Source organism: Atractosteus spatula, chromosome 9 (genome assembly GCF_055471065.1).
Source record: "Atractosteus spatula isolate fAtrSpa1 chromosome 9, fAtrSpa1.hap1, whole genome shotgun sequence".
In the NCBI taxonomy this organism is placed as follows: Eukaryota; Metazoa; Chordata; class Actinopteri; order Semionotiformes; family Lepisosteidae; genus Atractosteus; species Atractosteus spatula.
In genome coordinates this window covers 52,716,552-52,737,490 of record NC_142714.1, presented here as the reverse complement: position 1 = coordinate 52,737,490, position 20,939 = coordinate 52,716,552, and the positions used below count along the sequence as shown (strand labels likewise).

The 20,939-nt window shown below is 38.8% G+C and overlaps 1 protein-coding gene across 6 annotated transcripts in view; it reads right to left on the bottom strand.

Annotated features, from left to right (window-relative positions):
• Window positions 1-20,939, bottom strand: part of diaph2 (diaphanous related formin 2) — a 498,271-nt gene that overhangs the window by 326,733 nt on the left and 150,599 nt on the right. For all 6 annotated transcript variants that reach the window (XM_088924957.1, XM_088924960.1, XM_088924961.1 and 3 more), the window contains 7 exons: window positions 17,387-17,461; window positions 17,212-17,281; window positions 14,787-14,923; window positions 12,339-12,447; window positions 8,976-9,086; window positions 7,524-7,636; window positions 1,581-1,697 (listed from right to left, as the gene is read on the bottom strand). In XM_088924957.1, coding sequence (XP_088781083.1) covers window positions 1,581-1,697; window positions 7,524-7,636; window positions 8,976-9,086; window positions 12,339-12,447; window positions 14,787-14,923; window positions 17,212-17,281; window positions 17,387-17,461 — 732 coding nt within the window. The remainder of the gene's footprint in view (window positions 1-1,580; window positions 1,698-7,523; window positions 7,637-8,975; window positions 9,087-12,338; window positions 12,448-14,786; window positions 14,924-17,211; window positions 17,282-17,386; window positions 17,462-20,939) is intronic.

Below are 20,939 nucleotides of genomic sequence, written 5' to 3'. Positions count from 1 at the left end.
TCCAGAGGCGCTGTATAAATGGCTGACCCTGCGCTCTGACCCCAAGCTTCTCTCTCCCTGTCTGTGTGTCTCATAGAGAGCAAGCTGGGGTATGCGAAAAGACAAATTCCTAATGCAAGCAATTGTATAGGGCTAATAAAGTGATGTTATGTGTGTTGTTGTTATGTTAATTCTTCCAGCATTAATTTGGATGAAAAGTTGTGCTTACAGTTTGGCAGACCATTGGGTTAAAAATAGCAAAACACTACCTTTCAAATTCAAATTAGCATTGTATTTTTATTCTGGAAATGACATAACCTTTTTTGGTTTTCTTTAATAAGAATTATTAAATTATCATTATGAATAATGCCAGTGCCTGATTTAATGTCTTGGGTTTTGTAACCTTATTTAACAATCAACCAATTACATTAAGATTCTTAAGATCAGTAAGAAATAATTCAATACTGTCAGCCAAGTTACTGAAGTAACTTCATTGTAACTGTCAAGAACTTACATAAATTATTTATACAAAAACTTGTGTATCCAGCTTATGGGTTAGAAATGTACAGTGTAGGAAAGTCTCAGTCTCTGCATACACAGCTTGCTGAAGAACAACATTTATTTCAAAATCTTCATTCCAGAGGTGATGCAGGGTAATGTTGGTAACTGGGATTATTGTGAGTTAAAAACACTGTTAGATTTTATTTTGTTCAAAGGCTGAAATGAACCACTGGGATTTAATATATATTTATACACATGCACAACACCAGTGTTTCAGCAGACTAAAAGAAAAATCAAAATAATACATCAAACATGCACTTATGTTCAAAGGATTTAAAGGGGCAATGGAAAAGAATTGCAGCACTGCAGAGGCAGGGCTGACACGGACAAAATCACCAAGGCGGAGGATCACACCTTGACAAGTGACCAGTGCATCAAAAGCATCGCTGCCTTGGATCAGACTTCAGTGAAAATGTGTTTTTAAAGCACATCTTTAATACGGATGTGTGTTATTAATGAGTGCTGGTAGTAATCTTTTTCAATGTCACAGGGACCGTGTATCTCTAGCCGCACCAGACAGGAATGCTGATAAAGAATTTGCTGTACTAGCTGGTTAATGTATTTTCTATTTCTTTGCTTCTCCAACAAGCTGGGAATACATTATTCATAACTCAAAGTGTGGAGGAACTTGTCTGCAGTAAACTTTTTCTTCTTCTCCTCCTCTCTCTTTTTTAAATATTTTATTTCCGCGAAAGGACCGACGCAGCAGCAAATTGATCATTGTCAGCGCGGGAAGGGAACAGACGCGTCTGCCGCGCCACCCTCCTGTTGCGCTTTTCAAGGCCGGCCTCTGCCATCTTTATTCTTTTTCTGTATGGTAAAGTCACATTTCACATCCCTGCGACAATGCAGGGTGCTGGGAAAAATCAAGCAAGCATTCAAAACCATCCATTCTTTGTTTTTGCTAACCCATAACATGGTCTGGTCCTCACTGCCACAGGTATTAAAGGGGGGGAGGGGTCAAGGCCAAGCCCCGCCCCACTTTCAAACCAATCAGAAGCTGCAGGAGAATGGGATCCTTATGAAAACATTGTGCTTACCTGATGTAATAGTCATTCCTGATGAGTAGAAGGTGCTGAAGCATGGAGAGAAGATAGTTTTCTGCTGCGGTGTCTTTCACCATGTTAGACAACAGATGGTAGACCTCATTCATGTCGGTGCAGAGCGGGTTAAGGAAAAAAAAATAAGATTTCATTGTGTTGTCCTTTTTTTTTTCTTAGCAAACAAACAAAAAGGGAAAAGAAAGTAAATTCCGTGAAGTACATTAGTTTGATCCTGTTATCAAGAGTGAGCATGCATCCATAAGCCCTATCACAAATTTGAAAAGCACCAATAAGCAAACACAAAGGCCACCGCCAAAAAGAAAAATAGGAAGAGTGCAAATCCCCTTAACCTTGTCGGCACGAGCCAAAACGCAAGGTGAATCTCATCTTGCCTTTGCCTGGAAATAAAAATGCACATGCATTTCATCTCCTCATCAGGCAGTGTTTACAAAGTCTTTGGCTGGCTCTTCCCTACCACGAACCCGGGGTGTTACAGGGACGCTACATTAGTCATTCCTGGAACACAGACAAACGTTTCAGTTCAGGTGAAAGAAGAAAGCAAGAAACATTTGACACAGACCTGGTTTTCCATCACTGTCAATTTTTTTTAGAGCGTTAATTTAATTTTAATTTTAGATTAAATTCCATTATCCTTTCTTGTCTGAACACATCTGTAAAAGACAAATGAATGTAAATGACAATGACGTATGAGAATGTCTATTTTTTCCTTAAATTATTAATGACATTTATATCAATATATGCAAGTGACAGAAGTAGATCGATTTTCAGTCACAATTCTGTTTTCTCAGGAAAATATAATTGCTGTTATCCATGCATTGACACATTGTGGCTGAACTGTGTTTTTTGGAATTCATGTGATAAATATAATAATCTAGTGACCATATACAGTATATACAGTAGACTGTATTATAAAGGATATGATATTAAGCTATTTTATACCTTATGTGAAATAAGGCTATGGGTTTTCATTCTGTATTTATAGAACAGAAAATGAAGCACACCATTTGTCTCTTTATTAACACACCCTACATCCTTTCTGGCTAGTTGGCCCTGCACCATCAAGAGCAAGAACCGAAAGTAGAACACATTGACTGAAACATGGGTGCCTCTCTCTGTTTGAGGGATGATGGACACAACCCTGCCAGGGTCAGCAAGCACCAGGGATCCCAGCGTGGGGCAGTCTGAGCCTCACCAGGTGACCCCACTGCACCCAGAAACTGCACAACCCCCATCTCCAAGGGACAGACCTGAACTAGCAACCCCCAGCCCCCCGAGCTGGGCCCTCCGGTCTGAGGTTCATCGGGGGATCGGACAGGAGCGCCACCACGTTTTTCTGTTTCTGTGCTGTTTACTTGAAAGCCTCCTTTGAACCCCGACAAAGGGAGCATGGCCACCTTCCCCCGGGAGCTCAGAACAGATTGCTGTGTGAGCTTTGCTCCATTGACCTTCTGGCATTATTACACGATTATGTGAGGGCTTTGCATTATTTTGTACAGTGTGATTTGGCAGCACTTACAATGAATTTTAAACTCACTCTAAGGCTGTGACTCAGTAATCCGTCTATATTTTAGCCCTTTTTTTTCCCTCGATCAATTATTCAGACAGGTCTCTTCATGCATAACCAAAAGTTGTAATGATTTTTAACTGCTGTTTTCCCATTAGGGATCTTGTGTCTTAAGAAGAGTAAACACAGATTGAAAAAAATTGGGAGTAAATATGGTCCCTCAAGTCTACCTGTCAGGCTGAGTCTTAAATGGATCTTGAAATTAATCAAATGAAAACTCCATAGGTTTGAATATTTAAACCCAAAATCATGAAAAATGTATTAGTCAATTGAAAATATTGCAAAAATCCAGTCTTCAGATTTTCCTGTCACTTGTCCTTAGAACAGAAATGATATGTTCTTAAACTTGCTAGCCATATTGATTTTATGTCACATAAAACTCCCTTGAGGACAAAGGCAATGTTTTTGATGTCTAAAATAGATGTTGTATCAGACAGAAATCATATTATTTTTCTTTTTAAGCTGCGTTTTTAACTAATTATGTCCTATGTTTCAATGTCCAAGAGATACAATTGCCAGCAAATGATCACAAATTCTCAAAGGACAATTTCAATTCAGACTTTACACAGCACATCCACCACACGAAACAGAAACATGTTGTTTTTGTACTAGTGCATGTCACTAGGCTAACAACCACACCATACAAATAACATTTTATAAAATATTCACATATAAAAAATATAAAAATATTCCTCTACTTCACACAGAATATTAAAAACAGTTTTTACTTTGCACTGAGGTACAGTATTATCTTCACATCTGTGTGAACTTACAGGGAATGGAAAATGCTTCTGGCACTACCAAGACCCTAAACAATAAATGAGGATATTAAAAGTAGAAATATTATATCTATATTATTTTGATTAAGTCCATGCATTTCACATGGTTATTTGTCATACATAAAAAAATACAAAAGCTGTGCACACACACAGCAAACTGGGAAAAAAAGTGCTGCATACAGCAGTCTGATGAAAAATTGATTGCCGTCATGATATTTAGTGTGTGTTTTGACAATGTCTGATGAAAGATTTACAAGGTGACAGCAGGGTGATACATTACTGAAGCTGCATTGCTTTCACAGTTCACGGCTTTGCATTCATTTTCAGCTCTTTCTGGCCATCCTGCTGTAAATATAGAAGTTTGGAACAGTATCCCTGTTAGTCCAATAAGCTCATATGATCCCACATTTTCACCTTTTTTTCAAAGAAATGATCAATTAAATAAAAGATTAATAAAAATCAGGTCTGCTCATCTCACTGAGAGTTGTAGACCCTAATGTCTCTTTCTTTGAAATAAGATAGAACCATAGATGTTTTAAGTTTCCTTCCCTTATTAATTTTGATTCCTTTTACCTGTAGGATTTAGTTTTTCTGTGCTTCTGTGCTTATGTCTAACTTGAAGTACGCCATGTGTTGTTAGCATCAGCCATGATGCATATATTAAATTAATATTAAATTGGTATAACAACGGAACTGTCCAAGCAAAGGAATGTTATGCCAAACTTACAACATTATTAGGTTAGTTGTCCTTAACCATTGCAGTTTAGAACAGCCGCTGTCAGTATTTCATATTTTATTTATATTTCACATAAACAACAGGACTGTGGTAGTACAGCAGCAGAGATTAGGCAGAAAATGACACTCTCTTGGCCTTACAAAAGCTTAAGACAAAGAGCAGGACTGTCTTCATCTGCTCAGGGGCGGAACGTGGATTCAGATGAAAGGACTAGTAATCTTCCTGTAATGATGAACAGAGGGCTTTCAGAATAGACAAGTGTCTCAGTAGATCGATAGACAGACTGTAATAAGTCTATGGTATGTTCACTACATCGAAACTGTCATATCTGCTTGAGACACCATCATTATTGTCATCACACCAGTATGAACTTCTCCCTCCTCCAAAAAAAGAACCACTTCATAATTAAATGATTAGCACTTGGATATGACTCCCTTGCTTCCATTACTAGAAATAAATCCCCTTTAATATGAGCATGGACACTTGACTGTCTCCCATCAACTTATATCACCCATGATATTAAAAGATTTCCTTTGCATCAACTTCTATAAGAGATAAAAATAAATTGTGCATTCCTGAATAAAAGTCTACTGAACAGATGAAGGGAACAAATGTTATTAACCTATTAGCCAATGTGATCAATGGTTAATAAAATAGACACATGACAAATAAATGATCATTAAATTGTTATAACACTACTTGCAATAAATGCAATTAATCTACACTTCTGGTCAATCACATTAAGCCTACCATAATTAAAAGTCACAGAAAGCAAATTCCCACTGTTGGCCTGATTTTGTTTAATGTTAACGAATCAAGAATTGAAATTAATTCCGAGTCAAAGCAGCTCACGAAATTGTGGAATGAATTTGTATTATATTATGTTACTCAACTGAACATTAGGAGCAATACAATTTAGTATTCACTTGTGCAGATACAAAGTGTGGCAGGGCTTGCAACAGGACGTTGCCTGACCAATTGTGGCGATGCCTAAAACAGGAAGTCACATGACCATGTGTGACGAGGTCTGCAGTGGGAAGTCACATGACCAAATGAAGCAAGGCCTGTGACAGGAAGTGGCAGGGCTTGCAACAGGACGTTGCCTGACCAATTGTGGCGATGCCTAAAACAGGAAGTCACATGACCATGTGTGACGAGGTCTGCAGTGGGAAGTCACATGACCAAATGAAGCAAGGCCTGTGACAGGAAGTGGTGTCTCACGCACTCCAGATAGCACAATTAATAATGGCAGAATGTGAGTGAAGAGATACAGTAGGCTCCAGTTTTTGGCATTTCACAACTAACATTTTCAAGTTCATAGGCATGAATAAACATTAAGACAGGTAATGAAAGTAGAATAGCAGGGCTAGATGAGTGAGTCAGGGGTAAACTTAAGGTCAATCAATGTCATGGATTGGCACTATCTATTAATATTCATCAGCAGGGAAGAGTCGTCTCGTATGAGCCAAGGTCTGGACTGGGTTGAGAGCATTGTACTTTCAATCTGTTAATATTCATGAAGCGGCTCCTTGCAGCTTTAAAAGCAAGACAAGTCAAGACAGAGAAACACAGTAGAAGGAAATATGTATTCAAAAGACCAGCACAAAGAAAGGCAAAGCATGTACAGCAGGTACTAATCAATAAGAGTCCTTCCTGGAAACAAACAGCTACAGTGTCATCAGGGAATCTGCTCAAGCAAATAAGAGGCTAATCAAGACTTTTTTCCCACTACATCAAGTGTCATTCTGGAAGCTAGCTGCTATAACAAAGGTCATCACACAGTAACAGAAGACTTGCTGGATTGAGGATAGGGACATTAACATCTACAGAAAGACGCTTAAGTGTCTTTGTACAGATTTTTTTTCTGTTAATGTTGTAGGGATTTCCTCCTCACCAAGTGTTACTCTTGTTTCCACAGGAAACAGGAGGGCATTGTTATGCAGTCCTATAGTACCCATGCAAAAGCAAAATCAATGCAAATTCATTTTGAGAAACAAAAGGTTAAAGTTCAGGTTTAAACATTCAATTTAAAATTCAGTCTAGGAACAAAAAGCATCACAGTTTTAATATATTTTTTAAAACTAAGAAATGTTAACCTATTAATATTTACATATTAAGGTCTGATTAATTACACCACTATGTTCATCATGGAGCTAGAATTAAACATAAAAAACTCTCAAACGCTAAATGAAATTCATTGCAATATAAAATATTAAGAAGAAATTGTAAACCTGTGACTTCTGAAGACACACTTAAAAAGAAGTCAGCCTGAAGTGTTTTCTATTGCAAGACATCAGCATCTTTTTTTCACGTTTCTCTCTGTTTTCTAATAACTGGAAATATAAGCTATAATGAATGTTAGGAACTGAATTTTATCTGCACTACATTTCTGGATATGTACAAAAAAGAGATTTAATGAAGATGATGTACTGTACAAAAACAAGCTTTCACTGATGTTAACTAGTCACGGGGATTGGGAAACATTGACCTCTTTAGGAATGCAATGTTTTTTCAGAAAGTGAATGTATGTTTTAACGAAAAGTATTGACTTCCCATGTTCTAAGGTGATTATAATTTTCTAGATATTTAGGACTTTAATGAGCTGAACTGATGAAAAGTGAGCAGTGAAAAGGAGCAAGGAGAGATAAGGTTTTTGTTAGTTGAAACCTGATGAGAGATGGGAATCTAATCACTCTCTAGGTACACAAATCCCCATTTAATGAGCCTGGGGTCCAAGGTTTAGGTCTGTAACTAGGTGATACCAATATAATACAATCATTATGAACAATTCTATTACTGATAAATTAAACAAGAGCTTTGCGATGTTGAACAAAGGATATTCCATTTCAGCTCGGATGTCATCGAGGCGGTGGGATAATTCAATTAAATCCTCATCCTTGTTTTCATTGAACACCTTCAACTGGATATCGAGCTCCTCTGTCTCTTTCAGCTCCTATGTTTTTAAAATAAAAATGAACAAAACATTAAGAAATCACAACATTTAAATAAAAATCTATATTTTTTAAAAACTCGACATTGGTTCCATCATTCTGAAACTGAAGTTTCACTGGGAAACCCAAAGCACAGCTGAAGCAAATGCTGAAACAATATGGTGTCATGCAGGAACGTGAAAGTTATATTCTTGACTAAATAATGAATCTCACAAACTTTTCAACGTAGTCCTTCTTCCATTTATTTCTGGAGGAAAAAAATCACTAAAGCTTCTTCCTTGGTTATCAGGGGATTGTAGCAAAATTAGATCTCTATTTGGCTAAAATAAGCAAACACCTCTTTAATCAGTGTAAAGATGAATTCCTCCAGGACCTGCCCTAGCCTCTCCTCCTCATGCACACAAGTTTGGAAATGTAAACTTTACAGCTTTAATATTAATCATTTTAAATTAAATATACATGCTGTACAAAGCAAAATGTAACCAAGTTTCTCAAGATATCAATCACTGCTTCACACTAAAGGCACACCATCTGTCTTATAAAATGTCATTTAAGAGTCAAATGCTACATCTAATGCAAATGTTCAGAGGATTGTGCAATTTATAGGTTTCTGAAGCTGAGCAAAGATTAAATTAGCCTGAGTAAGTTATTCTCTGCACTCATATTTTTGCTTAGCTTTTTTATTTTTATTTTTCCGCTGTCATCTTTGAAAAAGGAGGTTCCATTATTATTCACATTCTAGGTCCAAAAGACAAACTAAATAAATAAAATAATAAATACGCTACATTTCCAAAAGGACAGAATGTTATTAAAGCACTTTAAAAACCAAAACACTTTCCAGAACCATGAGAAAAACAATTACCTCTGCATGAAATAAAAAAAAATCACCCATGCATGACATCATGTAAAAAAAAAATTCTGACCATAATAAAAAGAAAAACCTGTGTTCTTCTAATTAAGCTTAAAAATATCTGTGCCGTTTATAATGATGTGAGCTTGTGTCTTTCTCTTGTTTGAAGCTGTTCTCTGAGAACTGTGATTACTGGTGCATGCCCCATGTTTCTGCTTAATGGTCTGCACGTGCCTGGGGAGTTTAAGGATAGAGACTAAATTCATTTAGAAACAACCACAAATCAAACCTTTGGAGCAAACAAGGGCTATTAGGGTTTTGCAGATGCAGTAAGGACACCACAGTGCGATAATACGTCATCAGTGTGTTTTCCCCTTTGTGTTAATGTATAAAGAATTAGAGTGATTTTTTGACTTTCCTCCATTAGGACTCCAGATTTGTGCAGGAGCAGTGGAAAAGCCCACTGGATTACAGCAGCCATTGGCACTCACCGGCAGGATCTTCTTCAGACCACAGCGCAGAAACTCATTTCGGAGGTGTATCCTGAAGTCCAGATCGTCAGGCGATGTGACCAGGGCGTTAATTAGCTGCATACACGCCACCTGTGAGAGGAGTTAATCAGACAATTTAAAGCCCAATCAACTAAACCCTCCTTATAAAATCACCATACTGGACCAGAGCTTCGTGACACACAGGAAAGCTGTGAAAGCTCGCAACCTTTCTCCTCACAGTAGCCTGCAAACTAGAATAGATGATTAATCTATTAGATTAAACCGATTCATTGTAGTGTAGAATTATAGCTGGAAATTCATTTGCAACTGTCTCTGTCATGTGTACTGTACATACTGTAATGTATATATAGCATACACATATTCAGTGACAGATGTATTCCTAATTGTTCTTATTGTTGAGGACTTTACACTTTCAATTAAAAAAAAATACTATACTGTATATTTATAGTCTCAAACCTCCTTATTTCAGAAGTACATGGACACCTTCTAATGGACCCAAGACTGAAATGGCCTCATGTCCGCCCAGAAGTGGGGATAGAGAATACAGAGAGTAGAGCAGTTCATTGAACAACAGTGCATTTTTAATTGATTGATCTGAAGGATGGCAAAGCACAGAAACAAGAGGAAAAGATGCTGATGTACATTAACTGGCCCTAAGTTGGCTCCGGGGATTGTTGTGGGATGACGGAGGACGTTAATTGCACAGAGAAATGTTCTGGAGGCAGAAGATCGATGGGAGCTGAAGGATTCGTTGATTGACATTCGAAAAGTAGCCATTATTAATCTTCTCTGCCGGATTTGTGCATGCCAGTGTGTTTTATTAAGAGGCCACAGGAGATTGTGTCACCCTCCTTTTTCTGAATAGCCTCCAGCGTGTGTTTTTCCTTGATGTTTCACATTAACGCGGATCCGGATAAATGTCCTCAAACCCCGTTAGGAAGTGGTGCATGGCGGAGCGGGTGCTTGTGGTGTCAGAGTGGTGGTGCGAACAAGCCAAGTCAACGTGCAACAGCCAGCGCGCAGGCAGGAGATTTACGGGAGCGAATAGCTGCCATCTGGCACGCCATGTTTTTTTTTTCACTGTGCTAGAGGAACCGTGGGCTCAATGGCTTGTACTAATACAACTGAACAAGAGAACAGAGCGGCTTTTATGGGGCACGTCAAACCAAATGGATGTGTGCTGAGGCAGATGCACCAGGACTGCGGGAAAGAGCAGGCTTCGAGAAGGGAGATGGTGGAAAGACAATTTAAAAGAAGGAGCCATATATCCGGCAGCGGAGAGACCTTCACTTGAGTAATGGGTACGGACGAAGAAGCCTTCACCGTAACTTGTAAATCAGGGTTCGGAAGACGCGTAAAACCCATGTTTAATAAATTAAGCCTCACTGGGCATTAGGACTAAAGCTGCACAGTGCCCTGAAACTAAGGGCTGGAGGCGCTTGTTTTGCTGTAGTGCTCTAACAAAACAGTCTTCGCTAAGTTTACTTTGTCAAAGTCATTAGGGGTGATCAGAACCCACAAGCAACTGCTTTGGAAGCTAGAGTTACTTTATATCTTTCTCCTTTCTGATGTCCTAATGCACAGCATATGATATAATTAAATGCAGACATATCTAGTCATTATTTTATTTTTATTTTATTTGTCTGAAGAAAAACAATTACACTCTGGCAAGAAATGTGCTCATATACTGTAGCTAAATGTACAGCCCCGAGGAGGCTTTACCAGGCTAATTAAAAAAAACACTGCTGGGACGGTTTCAAGTTCTGATGCCACCTTCCTTATGATGGAGGAAACCTTAAACCACAGCAAAGCAGATTTTAATGGCATTAGTTAGGCGAGTTTCACAGCCAGATGCAGGTTGAAAGTGTTCAATTTCTTTGAACCCACTGCATCAGGAAGGTACTTTAATTTACTTCACAATTAGCTGAACTGGCTTCCATTACCTGCAGTTCTAAACAAAGAAAATGAAGCTTGGCCATTAAAGGGATTACACTCACAACATAAGATCCCAAACACTTTCTGCCAAACAACTGCATGATTTACCTGGCACTTAATAAATAACTTAATGAAAATCTCTGTTCTCTTTAAAAGAGAAAAAAATACATATTGAACTTGTAATTAAATGTTTTGTTCGGTCTGTGTTAGGCGTACGTGCCATAATGAAAGACATCTGGCTGGGAGAGCCATAGCAGACATGGTCTAAAAACCCCGGAGTCCGAGTGACAAATCTGGTGATGTAGGTGGGGACGCGGCTCCTTTTGGGAGAAACTATGGCTGTGAGAAACTCAAACAGAAGTTGGAAAAAGCTGAAGAAAAAGCAAAAAAGACAAAGAGAAGAGTAAACTTTGAAAGCAGTCATGATGTCTGCTATTCTTCAACTCCAGATTTGAACATCTCCTGCATATTTAAAGTAACGTTCTGTATCTTTACACTTTTCTCAATTGCAAACAGTTGCTACAGTAGCAACTGGCACTGCTTATCAGATTTCAGAGGGGTCAGGACAGCATACAGAGTGAAGGCATGAACGAAGGGGGTTCATTTTCTATACTGGGGTATGACGACACTGCATGTGGGGTCTTCATTCCACTTCTCTGTCTTACCCGATTTTTAACCTGCCAGGCACCTAACAACTTCAAGGCAGGCTAGTGCAACAGGTTAAAGGAGAACTTACAGTGTTTCTGCTTTAGAAGACCTGAGAATGGGGAAGGCGTGTGAGTGATTTAGGTAAGAAACAGAGCAGTACTGTTTGTCTCACATGATGTAAGGATCAGGAAGCCTCAGATTTCTGTGATAGAACTGCACTTGCGAGTGGCTGCACTGTCAAATTGCCTCATCCTCCCAGTCACATCTAACCTCAGAGTGAAGATGTATTCGTATCCCGTTCAGACACAGCACTGTGGCTTTCTGTCCAAACAGGCATGGCAACAGACAGCATGGTTCATAATGCCCAGTCAAGAGACATACAGTATATCGTGATATCAGAGCCAGGCATTCCCAGGACATCCACAATAAAATAAAACTAATAAAGTAATTAAGCAAATGCCCAAAAACAGAAGATTACATTTCCAAAACAAAAAAAAATAAACACATAAAAGACGAAGGCCTGGACTGGTTATGGACTGACAAGCCCAGCGCCTGAAGGGCTGTTTTCTTTGCCAGAGGTCTCTTCCCTCCAGTGGAAGTCCACCCACCAGGTAGAGGGTTTGGAACTGGTGGATGGGTTAAACTGATTTTTGGAACCTGACTTCAACAGTTACTTTCTCCCTGGGGAGGAAACGTCCCACTTCTCCTTTCTCATCTAATTGAGCCACAGAAGCAGAGCTCAGGAGCTCCTCCACCCACCTGCAGCTGAGCAGCTTCGTGGTTCTCCAGTCCTTCCACGATGGACGCAAATCTCTCCTTGTTATTCCGCTCAGCTGCTATGGTCATAGCTGCAAGGATCTTATCGAGGCTGTAGGTAAAGAAACAAAAAACGCACACACAATAACAGCAAACGTCTTTATCAGCGGGTGGATGGGACATTGACTTCACCTTTCAAACCCACCCAGTAGAGACCTTCCCAGAACTTCCATTTGCTGCCTTTGTTTTCCTTTTTCATGTCATGCCCCATATCTCTCCTTGTATTTGCTGATCCTTGCATACTGTTCGGCGTTCGGGAGCTGTTTCAATCACAAATTCCTCTGGAATCCTATCCAAAGCACACAGCTGCTAAAGGTGGTCCTACAAAGTACTAAATAAAGGGTCTGAATACTCATGTAAATGGGAGATTTCAGTTTTTTATTTTTAATACATTTTCAAAAATTCCTGAAAACGTGTTTTCACTTTGTCATTATGGGGTACCATGTGTCGATTGATGGCAAAAAAGAATCAATCCATTTTGAAATAAGTCTACAACACAACAAAGTGTGGAAAAAGTGGAGGGGTCTGAATACTTTCTGAAGGCACTGTATAGTAAAAAAACGCCACTGATACCAATTCATCAGTCTAACCTGCCCCATCATCACCGAGAGTCTTACTCCCATTGTGGAGACAGCAAATGAGGCAGCTCACAAGACATTATGTATGCTTTGACAGTGACAAAAATCAGGCAATTTAGGAGTAAGACACAAGGTGGAGAAACAATAGATTCGCACAGGAAAATAGAGGTTAATTTAAAAAATGAGTGATTATGAATAGTTCCTTTTTGAGTATCAGTGCCCAATAAAAAAATAAGGTTTTTTTGATTGATTTGATTTCAGCAGATCAGGTGAAGACACCCCAGCTACTGCATCTCCTTTATCTATTGCACACAGGCAACACTGTAAGTCAGAATCCTACAGGAGACCATTTTCAGTTTTTTTCCCCATGTCCCCCACAGTGCAATGAAACATCTGCACAAATGAGGGGCGATAGCTCACAACTAAGCCGCATATGTGATCTTACCTGCTTAAAACAGATTTGGTCTGGCAATTATTTAACAGGGGAGATCTAAAGAACATATTTAGCTCATTTCTCTTCCAGCCCCCCACAGCTATACAGGAGAAAAAAATTCATTCAACTGCATCACTTTGTTACTTCTGTATATATGCTCCACATCTATTCAAATCATTCTAGAGAGAAAAGTCTTTGTATTAAACCATACAGTAGTGTACGGAGCTTACTTCAGACTTTGTTTCTCTTCTTCTAGCAGAAACCTTTTCTAAAAAAAATGTTTCAATTTTAGGGTGATTAAGAAAGCCTGAATCAGGGGCACACGCGATCCCTTTCATGCAAGGGAAATCTGTTCTTCAAAAATAGACACCTGCTTAACTTCTCATCTGCCTGTTTGATGTTGTCACTTACAATAGAATCAAAACACTTCCACTGCTGTTACATCTGCTCCAAGAGGGTTTTAGGTACAAAATGAAATGTCAGCCTTTTCTGGCACTGCTGCTGCTGAAATGTGTATAATATTGCCTTATACAAAAGAACATTTAAAAACATAACTGTATTAATAGGAATACATAGTTTATTTTATTGGGCTAGTGAAATATGAAGTTTGAAATGTGCAATCTTAAAGAGAGAACAGCTTTAAGGAAAGCTAAGTAAAATAGTCCTGGCAGTTTTCAGTGATCTTGCACACTGGGTGCTCACAGTCACTTGGCTGAACAAAAGCAAAACTCAGAACCCACTCACACGTCATTTGTGACATGCATTTTTTTTTTCGTTACACATCATTTTATGCTGCAGTGCTTATTCATCTGGCGTTTTAATTCAAAGGAACTTTTGATGCTGTCTTAAAATCATCTTGGTACCGTCTCGGTAACTGGATTCAATCTGTGATACGCCAGCATACCTGCGTGTCCGCAGACAACAACACCGGGCAATTTCACACATCACATGTAACGTACAGCTATGTCTGATTGGAGGCTAAGGAATTCATTTAGGCACACTTGAAAGTTTAATCTAAAATGCAGAATAAAAGCCCAGAATGTTTCAGTAAAATCTTCTGTGATAGCCTTGATTTATTTGTGTCACGTTCTATTTTGGGGATGTACTACACAGGTTGTAAGACAATATGGTCTGATTGATTACTAAGTAATATTCTGTTAACTGAATCATATTGCAGGAGAAAGAACACTACTTTAATTATACAGGTAGAAAGAAAAGCAATTTAATGATAATGAGAATTGCGGATAAAACAATATCACCTTCACTTACTTTAAAAAATACTTACCAAAACCAAAGATATTTAAGAGAATGTATTTTGTGTTAGCTTTTGCATTTTAAAAATGTGTCATATTACAGATGTTAACTACAGTAGTAGCTTACATGTTCTCCTCTCCAATAATGCAGACTGCAGAGAGGACTTTGACGATCTCGGTCATCATGTTAGTTTGTTTCGGGTCAATAGCTCTGGCCAGAAGTAACAGGCTCCGCTCATCTCCCAGGATCCTTTGCAGGCCATACTAAAATAAATACATAAAGATGTTTTTAAACTCCAGTAACCACAAGCGGTCTGTGAAGTGTCTCAGGCAGGTAGCATATCTTGAGATCATCGTTGCATTTCTATTCAGTTTCGGACAGGGAAAATTGAAGTGGTACACTGGGACACTGAGCAAAAGCAACAAGATCAAAAAGAGAAGAAATAAGAAAATTCTTTATGACACATCCTGGGGGACCTTTAGAAAAGCACATGCCCTTTCATTCATGTCCCATGAAAATTAAATGAGGTAGTATCACCTTTTTGTGTTTGTGATCTTAGGTTTTAAACCTCAAGCCAAACCAGAAGGCAGTATTGTGTTTTTCAAATAAGAGTATTGCCCAAATCCATATCTGCAATGCATGCATTAACACTGAATCTTCGTTAAGAACGTTCATTCAGAATCTCATTCCCAGCAGTCTTGGAGGAAAGTTTTTTGAATCTTTAAATGTAGTATTAGTTCTGGTTTCAAGTAAACCAAGATAGAAAATAAAATGCACTGCTTTTTTCCTTTCATAATTATTTCACATTTAACGAGACATACAAACAAAACTTTAAACAGCTTTCTCTGCATACAGCACAGCGCCACAGCAGAATTAGCCATGATTGTTGAGGAACAGCACTGTGTAAGGCAGTAGGAGAAAATGAAGATTGTGATGAATTAATCCAATTCAGGACAGGCCTGCAGGGACAAAGAAACATTTTATTGTACCTTTAATCCCTCCTGCTCTTAGGATGACCTAGTCGAGTTTTGGGATTTTGCAAGAGAAAGCAATTTCTGGTCAATAGCAACTTAATGGTTGATAGAATCAAGGGACACAGTGCTATTTAGAAAAATCTCTTGAAAAATGATACCAAGGTTTCCAAAGGAAAAAAAAACACAAAAAAGAAAATGGAGGGAATGAGTTATAGTGTCTGCAGAGCCAGAACGGTACCAGTTTAATTTTACACACAGAACTCAGTAATGTGTGCCTTTGGGCGACAATGTCACACTCCGCCAGTCTATGATGACTTATCCTGTAATGCACACAGCATGGCCTGGTTTTCAGGTACTCAGAGGGGGTCCTACACAAACCTGGAAACTTTTGTTTCCAGCTTTAATTTATTCCACCTGCATCTTGACTTTTCAGGTACTGGCCTGGTAGTGGATGAACAAGCTCTAATTTGATCAATTCATAACTAGCAGGCCTACACTACACTCTTCCAAGCAGTAAGGACCGAGTCAGCTGACATATTTCAGGTGATGGGAATCTTTATGACTTCTGTCTGACTCATACAGCAACAGGAATCTGAAGTCTTAAATGAAACTGAAATACTGAAGTGCACAAATAAATTATAATTAAAAATACCTCAAATAATTAATTGAACTTCTGTCAGGCTAAGATGCCTTTTTGCAAGAAATATTGCATAATCTCTCAAGTGACCTACAGTATAAATAAACAGATTGAAAAATGCTGAGTGTGAACAAAGAATGTGAATACAATTGTTTTAATTTGCACTGTTTTAATTACACCTTGGTTTGTTACAGAACGTGGTCAGAATGACATGGTGTGGCTATGTACCTGGGATTGCATTATTCAGCTCAAATATGAGGAAGACTTGCTCTGGTGAATCTGACCTGAAAAACCCATTTTTCCAGTATCTTGAGAACATGTGCTTATCTGCAAGGGCTAAAGACCTACTGACTGTCTAGTAGATTGACAGTCCAGGGCACCTTCATTAAGGTACAAAACTGCAATATTACTTTAGATGGAGATAAAGAAAATTAATGTTTGAAATAGTGTAGCAGATTACATAATCTTTTTTGGTACAGCATTTGTTTCATTTACTATTTCAGAAGATGAAATGTAAGTCTGTAAAACTTGTTTTGAGATTGAAAGAAAAAATCTATTATGTAAACACATTTGCGGTTCATTTACCAAACACCCTGTGACAAAGGATACTTTAACAGTGAGGCTGCACAGCTGGGTTTGAATATCTCACAGAACGAGGGTAGCTGTGGTTAAAGCCAATGGACATCGCCACACAGTATAGATTTGAACTGACTTCATAGCCTGAGTGCAAACACGTTTCAGCAGTTTAAATAATTCAGAATTGAAAGCTTTATCAAAAGATCCATTTTATAAAAATCCATTCAGCCTTTTGTGACCAGGAATCAGAAGAGAGATGACAATGTCTTTGGGAAAAGCAGAATTTCTATGCTAGATTATTCTGGAGTTTATTGAGGATGAAATAAAGGCCAGGGAATCCAGACCTCCCAAACCAAAAACGCACCTTGTTGTTCATAAAAGCTTTCAGACACTGAATAAGTTTGTGCTGATTCCTCTTGTCAATGCTCTCTTGCCTGGAGAAAGAGAGCAAGAAAAAGAAAGAGTGAGCCCAGATGAGGCAATGACGTCCATCCTTGAGAAATGAATGTTATATTTTCTGTGAAGACTACGTTTCTTACTGCTTTTTGTCCAGGAGCTTCTCCAGAACGTCCAACAGCAGTCCCAGGCCTTCATGTCCAAAGTTATTAACCCAGCTGGGGAAAGAAAGAATCATTAGACTTGAACCAACATCATTAAATAGCTTCAATTTGTTGCTGTCGCACTAAATGTAACTTACTCTAACTTTCACTGTCTCAACGTTCTCTCTCCCTGTTTTTTTTCTTCTACACCAATAGTGGAGGTAACCCGAGGGAGTAACTACTGTTTAGTTTGAAAGCTTGTCTGCGCCCATATTGAATTACAGAGCTACAGCGTGTGTTTCTCTTTCTCAAAAAGAGAATGAGACTGACTAATGGTTTGTCTTGGAAGGAAGCTGTAAATATTTGTTAAAAACACTTTTTTTTATCTTGTTGCTGTTTGTTTCAATATGTAAACATCGATCTGAAAAAAAGCACAGGACCATAAACACATTGACTGCTCTGTACAGCTCTATGGATCACCACTCAATTCCAGCCTCACCGTTTTCATTGTTCATGATTCATGTGCAACACATCATTCCCTTGTGAAGTCAACAGGATTCTTAGCAAGCAGAAGTCATTTGTCTTTACTGTTTATGTATCCTTTTTTTAGCCTAAAAGGCAGTGCATGCCAACAGTAACGCTGCTGCAATGTACAATATAAAATCAGTAGTTAAAAATCATGGAATCACACAAACAAAATAAAACGCCCTTCCGTCCCCAGTTCAGAAGTCACCGCTAAATTTCAAATAATTTATCAAAGATGCATTCATTTTAGCTTGCCTGGATAGACTCCGGCTTCCCCCGTGAACCTGTAGTGGATGAAGCAGTTACTAATGGATGAATGGACCTCCATTTTCAAAACTTGCTTTTTAATTAGGTTGTTTTTTAATTCAATGTCTTTGTATTTTGACAAGGCCAGAAGCGGACGTCTCACTTTCTCCCCATTTAAATTCCTGTCAATCAAATGAAGAGTCTATTTCTAATTAGAAATTATATCTGTTTCACATCCTTCAGAAGTAAAAAGCTACAGAGCTGCAAGGCCTAGAAATGTCAATAGGAATTAGGAACTTGAGCAGTGCCAAGCGCTGGAAAGATGTTTCCACGTGCAAAAGCTGCACCCTGACACTTGCCAGATGGGTCTGTAGTTGCATCAGCAATTTCCAAGTGAATTGAGGACATCCACAACTTCAACAAGATACTCATAAAAGATCATGCAACCCGGTAAAAAAATGTTTAATTACGTTGCTACTGAAGGAAACAGTTGATCCATAAGGTATCCAACAAGTTTCTCTCTTGTTATCTGAAAGCTGAGGGTTGGATTGAGGACTGAGATGTTGGGAAATGGAGTGGCTTGGAAAAATCCTCCTGCCTACGACAAGCACATCAGTATCTACACCACTAAACAGGATGCAGAAATGATCCATGTCCATGCGGGGCATCATTATTCACAGAAGAAACGGTGCCCTTCATTTTACATTCTCATGATGGATTTCCTGAGTCGGGCACAAGTGCTTCACATGCATTGTGCCAGGCAGAACTTTGCAGCTACAGTATGCAAACCCCACGAGGCTGCTGCTCAGCCATGCTAACGCATCACAGAGCACAGACACACTGGCAGTGACATATGCTGCATTCACGTTTTAATCATTTCGTATGAAGAAGCCTAAATCTTAATTGTTTATAGTTTGCCTCTGAAAACGCCCACCCCGACGCGCTAAAGCCTGTGTCCCACAGCAAAGTGCTTAACATATGCAAGATGGATGATGCAGTAATCGATACAGAATTGCAAGCGATAATTGGCTATAAACCACACCATGTCGAGAGACTGCAAATGATCCACTTCAGACAGGCCTGCTCTCTGCTCTTTCTGATTAACAGGATGATGCTGGAGATGTCCATGATTACATCCAGATTATGTTATTAACATTACTTATTTGAAGCCCAAGAGTGTCAATAAAACAAAATACATAGAGCAATTTGTTGCATTATGGAACATAACTCAATGATTTATCTTCCCATTTGAGGACAATTTTACTCAATAACGGCATGTATATTAAAGTCATTTGTATTGACAATCAGTGTCACAAATAGCCCTCTATTAGCTTTGATGTGTGTTCGCCTACGGCAAAGCTTGGTGGTAAAGTAAGGTATATTCAAATCTGCTTTGAAATTTACAGTGAATTACAAACACTTCAAGCCCCTGCACACCATTATTCAATATTCATTACTAGGCAACCAAACCTAATTTGCAACTTATTACTATTTGCTCTACAGTATATTATTATGATCTGCTTTGTTAATAAAACAAAACAGTATAATGTTGAAAATTTATAACTGTCTGTTTACTAAGTGCTTACAGTTTAATGTTTGCTCTTTCACTTCATGCTGCTTTTAGTGGCTCATCACATACAAACATAGTTAAACAGAAAGAGAATAAAGAAAAATGAGCTTTTCAAGAGCATCCTGTTTTCCTTGTTTAAATGAGGATTTTTGCTGCTAAGCATCTAATCTGAACATCACATTAAGGAAGCAGTAGGAGAAGAGGAAAGAGATCAGTCAGAAAACATAATAAAGGATGCAGGCGGGGTGGATACAACAGGTGAGGAATCCTTTCCTTCCCAGAATAAGAAGCTGCTCTTCAAAGTCATGGAGTCACGGAGTCAACACACTCAGTGCCCCCAGCTGGAGCTCAAAATGATGTCACAATCCATCTCTCTCACTCTTCTCCCCAGCCCTTTAATTGGGGGTCAAGGTGCATAGCAGTCTTCTCAAAGACAACATGCATTCATGAACAGGGCACAACACATCACCAACAGCTTTCAGCATGGCTAATGAACGTAATCTGTGTATTGTCTTAACTCTAACGGATTAGGCACCAGGACTGTGTGCACTGCAGACAAAATTATCATGCGATTCAGACGTGCTGCTCAGAGCACCCTGAAAATCACTACCATATTCTTAAGACACCATGGTCATAGTGTTCTGTCTCTTTAAATGGGCTTAATAGCAAATTCATGAAAAAAGCATGTAAATACAAATTTAATTCCTGAGAAGATAAAACCAATAGTTTGATTTATTTATGGGTGTGTTCAATTATTTAGTGCATGTGGAAGTGTGAGTGGTGGGAGGTGGGGGATTCTTGTATCCAGGTAAAGATGATGCAACTGGGATTGATTCCAAGATATGCTTGTAACATGACTCAAATGCTGTTATTAAAAATAGAACAATTTAAAACTCGTAACCCGACAGCAGAAACTCTGGCTAATAGTTAAATAGGCTTCCCTTGTGTGTTGTTACATGCTTTTATCAGTATAACCACATACTACCTTCCCACCACTGGGAAAACTGCCATGTTCTTTTTCCAAAAGTGGCCAAAGCTGAATAGCAATGTGTTCTGCCCCAGTGCTTGTGCTCTCTGAGCTTCCAGTGTGCATCTGTTAGAGTACAGCAGTACAGGACAGACAGAGAGAGAGCTTTGCATCTGGGAATGCAATCTGCATCACGAGAAGTTCACACCCTTATTCAGTGCTGATGCTGAGTACTTGTGTGCTTC